Source organism: Carlito syrichta, unplaced genomic scaffold (genome assembly GCF_000164805.1).
Source record: "Carlito syrichta isolate Samal-C Ts95f unplaced genomic scaffold, Tarsius_syrichta-2.0.1 Scaffold304015, whole genome shotgun sequence".
In the NCBI taxonomy this organism is placed as follows: domain Eukaryota; kingdom Metazoa; phylum Chordata; class Mammalia; order Primates; family Tarsiidae; genus Carlito; species Carlito syrichta.
This window is the reverse complement of record NW_007248111.1, coordinates 132,183-139,172: the sequence shown is the minus strand read 5'-3', so window position 1 is coordinate 139,172 and position 6,990 is coordinate 132,183. Positions and strand designations below refer to the sequence as shown.

Below are 6,990 nucleotides of genomic sequence, written 5' to 3'. Positions count from 1 at the left end.
CCACGGCGGCGGCCGCGGGCGGCAACCAGAAGAACAGCCCGGACCGCGTGAAGCGGCCCATGAACGCCTTCATGGTGTGGTCGCGCGGGCAGCGGCGCAAGATGGCCCAGGAGAACCCCAAGATGCACAACTCGGAGATCAGCAAGCGCCTGGGCGCCGAGTGGAAACTTTTGTCGGAGACGGAGAAGCGGCCGTTCATCGACGAGGCCAAGCGGCTGCGGGCGCTGCACATGAAGGAGCACCCGGATTATAAATACCGGCCCCGGCGGAAAACCAAGACGCTCATGAAGAAGGATAAGTACACGCTGCCCGGCGGGCTGCTGGCGCCCGGCGGCAACAGCATGGCGAGCGGGGTCGGGGTGGGCGCCGGCCTGGGCGCGGGCGTGAACCAGCGCATGGACAGCTACGCGCACATGAACGGCTGGAGCAACGGCAGCTACAGCATGATGCAGGACCAGCTGGGCTACCCGCAGCACCCGGGCCTCAACGCGCACGGCGCGGCGCAGATGCAGCCCATGCACCGCTACGACGTGAGCGCGCTGCAGTACAACTCCATGACCAGCTCGCAGACCTACATGAACGGCTCGCCCACCTACAGCATGTCCTACTCGCAGCAGGGCACCCCCGGCATGGCGCTCGGCTCCATGGGCTCGGTGGTCAAGTCCGAGGCCAGCTCCAGCCCCCCCGTGGTCACCTCCTCCTCCCACTCCAGGGCGCCCTGCCAGGCCGGGGACCTCCGGGACATGATCAGCATGTACCTCCCCGGCGCCGAGGTGCCGGAGCCCGCCGCCCCCAGCAGACTGCACATGTCCCAGCACTACCAGAGCGGCCCGGTGCCCGGCACGGCCATCAACGGCACACTGCCCCTGTCGCACATGTGAGGGCCGGACCGCGGACCGGAGGGGGGAGCTTTGCCGAGAGAGACGAGGGAAATGGGAGGGGTGCAAGGAGGAGAGGGAGAAGCCGCCTGGAGAAGAAAAGCCCGGTGCGCGCAAAAGGAGAAGAAGACGACAAGGATTCCGTCACCCGCAGCAGTGACAGCTGCAAAGGAGGACGCCGATCCCATCCACGCTCACACAAAAACCGCGATGCCGACAAGAAAACTTTTATGAGAGAGATCCTGGACCTCTTTTTGGGGGACTATTTTTGTACAGAGAAAACCAGGGGGGTGGGGAGGGCGGGGGAATGGACCTTGTATAGATGATCTGGAGGAAAGAAAGCTACGCAAAACTTTTTAAAAGTTCTAGTGGTACGGTAGGAGCTTTGCAGGAAGTTTGCAAAAGTCTTTACCAATAATATTTAGAGCTAGTCTCCAAGCGACGAAAAAAAAATGTTTTAATATTTGCAAGCAACTTTTGTACAGTATTTATCGAGATAAACATGGCAATCAAAATGTCCATTGTTTATAAGCTGAGAATTTGCCAATATTTTTCGAGGAGAGGCTTCTTGCTGAATTTTGAATCTGCAGCTGAAATTTAGGACAGTTGCAAACGTGGAGAGAAGAAAATTACTCAAATTCGGACATTTTAGTTGTTTTAAAATTGTACAAAAGGAAAAAAATTAGAATAAGTACTGGCAAAACCATCTCTGTGGTCTTGTTTAAAAGGGCAAAAGTTTTAGATTGTACTAAATTTTATAACTTACTGTTAAAAGCAGAAATGGCCATGCAGGTTGACATCGTTGGTAATTTATAATAGCTTTTGTTCAATCCCAACTTTCCATTTTGTTCAGATAAAAAGACAACATGAAATTACTGTGTTTGAAATATTTTCTTATGGTTTGTAATATTTCTGTAAATTTATTGTGATATTTTAAGGTTTTCCCCCTTTATTTTCCGTAGTTGTATTTTAAAAGATTCGGCTCTGTATTATTTGAATCAGTCTGCCGAGAATCCATGTATATATTTGAACTAATATCATCCTTATAACAGGTACATTTTCAACTTAAGTTTTTACTCCATTATGCACAGTTTGAGATAAATAAATTTTTGAAATATGGACACTGAAATTATGCTTGAGTCTTTCATTTATTTGGATAACACTGTGATTATACATAACTTCTCGGGGAACTAGAATACTGTGCTCAGCCAAGAAAGCGAAATTCATAAGCCTTGGTATTAAGAGTCCAGCATCTTGTACTAACGTTAACTGCAAAAAAGCAATGGCTGGATGATTAATAAGTACTCTGGAGAAATTGAAATGCTTCTGTCATTTCTAAAATAGAAACTAGAGACATAGATTGTAAATCCCACCCCCTCTTTTTCTAAGCAGCGTGAATAAGCATGGTGGGGACTTATATGTAAACTGATTTGTGCCACTTGTTGCCAGAAAGGATTCAATTCTGAAATTTTTCATGTAGTTTAGCAGATGGGGTATTGAGCCAAATCAGAACCAGGATGGCTGGTTTTGTTTTCATTTTCTTCACAGCACAATGGCCCTTTGAAACCTGGTTACAGGGGAAAATGATGCTTCTTGTATCGGAATAATTGCAAACTAGACATGCAAAGTGTTCATCTGCTGGGTGGGTGTTTGGATTACTCTGGCCCTGCTATTGTCTGAGAGGAAACAAGTGGTTTGCTTTCTTTGTTCCTTGACTTCATAAACTTTCTCCTCTACATTTTCCCGTTTAGGGGCGAGGGGAAGCAAAGAACGTCTTGCAAAACTCCCCGACTTATCAAGAACGTAGTTTTCTCTTTTATTATTTATTTTCTCCCCCCCCCCCTCCTCCCCGAATTCCATTTCTTAAATTGGCAGCGCGGGTCCAAGCCTGTAGCCCCAAATCGGATAATCTCTGCATCTGATAACAAGCAAAAGAGAAGCCAGGCCACAGCCATATTAAAGAAGAAAACAAGCAACTCTGAGGTAGATATTTTACTTTGTCCGGGTCTAATCACTTTTGGAGATGATTATGCTTTTGATCTGTTGACAATGTTTTACTACAGTGGTAGAGAGGTGGGGGGAGGAGAAATGGGTGGGGAAACAAGATTGGATTTGCTGGGTTTTTATGCCCCGGGAAGGGTAAAGAAAGGCCGCAGTCCTCTGTGGGAGCGGAAAAGTTGGGGAACCGCCATGGTCTTTGCATGAGCGATGCTTCTGCACCACAACCGACCCTGGCTCTGGGGCAGCCGGAGAGCCTGTGACCTAGTCAGGGACTTTCCCTCTTTATTTACGACTTGCTTCGCTCACCTTCCCCCACCCGAGGGGACCGGGAACCAAGAGTCGGGCATTCTTTAGAGCACGGGTTTGCTTCCCACAATTTCAAGAGCTTGTCGTGTCAACTTGCCGCAACTTTGGAGAAGTTGGACTCCGGCAGCGCCTGACACCCCGAGTAAAGTCCCCGCTGCAGCCACTAAGTTAGCTCGACCCGTGGGTCAGCCTCCCCTCCTTGCCAACAAAGTCGTTCTTTCTCGTGCTCTTGCTAATGCTAGTTTGAACTGAGCTGGGGGTTTGTCTCATGCTTCCTGTGCTTTTTAATTTCTTCTGGATGACTTTTTTAAGATATGTATTGGTTTTTATTTATTACTTTTTTAATCCTCATTTTTAGGGTAACGTTGTACGGGAAAGGGACAATTATTATTCCAGTTCCCAATTCTAAGCGGGGCATTTTCCCCCCTAATTAATGCAGAGACTCTAAAAGAATTTCCCCGGGCCTGACCAGCCATTGTAATGCATATACGGATTATTCACGTGGTAATGAGCACATTCGCCGGTTCTTGCTCACACATACGAATAAAAGAAACTTTGAATAAAGATCCAAATTATCGTGCTGGGGGAGTGGGGAGGATATTCCCGGAATTTGAGGCAATTGACTATATAGATTGTATATATTTTCAAAATAGAGATAGATTAGAAATACATATAGGGTTTTAGAGTAATTGCACTGAAATAACCCCCCATTTTTAAGGAAAGAGCCCACAGGATTCGACCAGAGTACATCTTTTTGGCAAAATGCTCAGGTTCAAATATTTTGCCAGAAGAAAGAGAGCATAATATTTTGGGAAATCGAACTAGCTTTGAATAATTGTCACTGCTTAAAACAAGGGAACTCCCCTTCCCCTTCCTATCCCTCCATATCTCCAAGTCAGATCGTTGGAAAATGGAAGCCAAAATATTTTGTTCGTAAATATAAATGCTTTTGATAAACTTGGTCTGAGGAAAGTGATACATATCTCATGGCATCATCCCTCTGATTGGGTTAAATGATTGCCCAAGATATGTACTTTCATGGTAGGCTAATATCGTACATATAATATTTTAATAACGATGTGATTTTTAAGAAGGGGCGTAAACCCATAAACTTGCCCAGAGACGGTTATCTCATGGTGCTGTAGATAGTTGTTGAGTGTTTGGTTCTTTCTTCAGGAAATTATTCTGCTCAATGGAACCACTCAATTTCCAGCCAAAGGAGGTGAATTTAAATGTTTCCTTAACCTCATACACAGAATAGAAATGTGCGAAAGGACGAGATTATAGTCTGTTGCCTGCAATTTTTTTCTTTCCCCAAACCCACCCCTCCTCCCATACTTTAAATAAAGAGCGTTAAAATATTTTGCTGAGCTGTAGTAGATTAGTGAGGTTTCTTGCCAATGCTGGAAAGCTGGTATTACAGACTGTCCCAGGGGGAAATGGCTCACATTAACCACTAAATGAATATTTGACAAGGGCTCATTCGGAGGTATTATTACTATAAACGTGTCCCTACTGGACTTTTCAAGGGTCAAAGAGCAACGCTTCAATTAATTATTTAGACTGCTAGTAGATTTGGTTGTAATAGCTGTACTTATTTCTAGAAACCGACACATTTCTTACAGTAGGAAAATCTCAGGAGAATCTTCTCCATCAGTAACACCTTGAATTGAAATACACACAGAACCCTGGCATTCTAAAGCTGACTTTCTCATAAAAATCTCTCCTTAGGCTGGGGGCAGGGGTGGGGGGTGGAATTAGAGTCTTTCTATTTCATTGACTGTTTTGGTTAAAAAACAACTACAACAATAATTTATCTTAATTTCCACATCATGTCTGGCAAGGTCTTTTTAGGGATTTGCAGTTTGGGGAGAAAGGGGGTGTTTATTTATAACCTTTGCCTTTGCTAAGTAGAGATGTCACAGGATTTCAGAGACTCAGGCAGTCCCTGAATTTAGACAGGATACACATTTCTGTTTGCCAATAAAATTCAGGTTTTAAAATGGAAGGCTCCATAGACGGAATACTCTTAGTTCTTGTAGTCTCATAGTAAATTGGGGTAAAATGCAGTCCTGCCTTCCCTCCCCACCTATTGGTCTGAACACTGCAAGGTACAGTGGGGGGCCAGGGTTCCATTTCTGCCATGTCATAGGCTCCTCCGTGGCCCTAGGTAAAATGGTAAGGGAATGATTTTGAGGGTAAGATTCCTTGACAATAATATAAATTGAATGAATAAGAGATAAGCTGCGAGAGGGGGTGGGAAGCAGTAATTACAAACCCAATTCATTCAGCTTTTCAGAACTTTTGTTGTGGGAGCTCCATTGACTGGTTTTGAGCTGCCAGTTTTCTCACATTAAAAAGAACTGATCAGCGCCTCAGGGGGACAAGAAATACCGCTTAACTGCATAGTGATGGGGTCTTCATTTAGAACCATTACAAGACGAAAATTAAACAGTGCCTTTGTGTGCACAAGGTTTACTTTTCAGCTGCTAACAGTTTATAGCTAACTGCTCTGAGATTGAAGTTTGACTATCGTTTGATCGCCTGCTGATGGGCACTGCTTATTTATTTATTTATCTGTTGTAATTAAAGGAGCTTTTTGTCTCCTCCCCCCACCCCTTATTTTTTGCTTTTGGAGAATTTTGAAAAATGGGACCTCATCTTTTTCTTTTTGGGAGAAGTTTCCATTGCCATGAGATTTAGCAGAGATTTGAGTTCACATTCCCCAACTGACCCCCCCATTATAGCCTGAAAATAATTTGCATCTCATTCCCTTTTCTCTCTCTCTCTCTCTCTCTCTCTCTCTCTCTTTCTCTCTCTCTCTCTCTCTCTCTCTCTCTGCATTTTCTTGCTGTCAGAGCTAAGGCTGCTTTTCAGGTTGCCAGTGAGGTTGGGGATGGATGGTGATTTAATTTTTTTGCTCTTTTTTTTTCCTCTTTTCTTTTTTCTTTTTTCTGTTTTTTTCTTTTTTTTTTTTTTTGACCTAAGTTGGAAGAAGGCTGGGTGGATTCCCAAGGGACCTCATCTGTGAGGTGAATCCCTTAAAGAAGGAAGAAGGAGGAGAAACTCTGACCTTTACTGTGAAAATATGGATTAAGTCCAAAGGAACATAGCCTCCGGAGTTCTAGAGTAAGAAGCTGTGGAAGGAGCTTTCCAAAGACAGGGAATTTGCCCAAACCAGGGAATTGGTATAGTGTCTTTCATAGTTATTGTCTATTAAAAACTTTCCTGAAAGCCTGGCGCCTGATACCACCAAGGGAGACTTGTAACCTCCTCTCTCCCTTATGACTTTGCTGTCCAGTTTTACAATTCTTGTTTTCAGTTTGTATACCATATTGCTTCTGTGGCCTTTAGAAAATAATGGACTTGACTTTCTTATTTTGACCAAGGTGACTTTGGAAGGGTGGAGTATTAAGATAAGTCTAAGATTTCCCATGGCAGAGAGCGCTCTTTACGTGTTGCGAGTTCCGGTGGATTTTATTTATATTTTGGTATAAAGGTGATCTTTCTAATTCCTTGAGCGCTGTGCTCAGTTTCTCTCCCAAAGCAAACAGAACGTCCTCTCCTTTCGGGACGCAAAGATATTTTTGCTGCTTCTGGGCGTTTGAACTTGAGATGCTTGTTCTACTTTGCCAAGAAGTGTCAGGTGATTTAAGCGCTCGGTGGAGTCATTCGTTGTCTTGCCCTCGTCTGCCCGCATGTGCAGAATGAAGCGTGCACAGTTTTATGTGGGTTTCAGAGCTCCGAACTGTCATTCGCCTCCCCGGCCCGGCTTCGGCGCGGGGCTCGGCGCTGGGCTGTGAGC

At 44.8% G+C, this 6,990-nt stretch overlaps 1 protein-coding gene across 1 annotated transcript in view; it reads left to right on the top strand.

The window, feature by feature from the left end:
• SOX2 (SRY-box 2) overlaps positions 1-2,007 on the top strand; it is a gene marked incomplete at its 5' end in the record, with an annotated part of 2,096 nt that extends 89 nt beyond the window's left edge. The window contains one exon of the mRNA XM_021713055.1: positions 1-2,007. Coding sequence (XP_021568730.1) covers positions 1-881 — 881 coding nt within the window.
• Between the last annotated feature and the right edge of the window lie 4,983 nt (positions 2,008-6,990).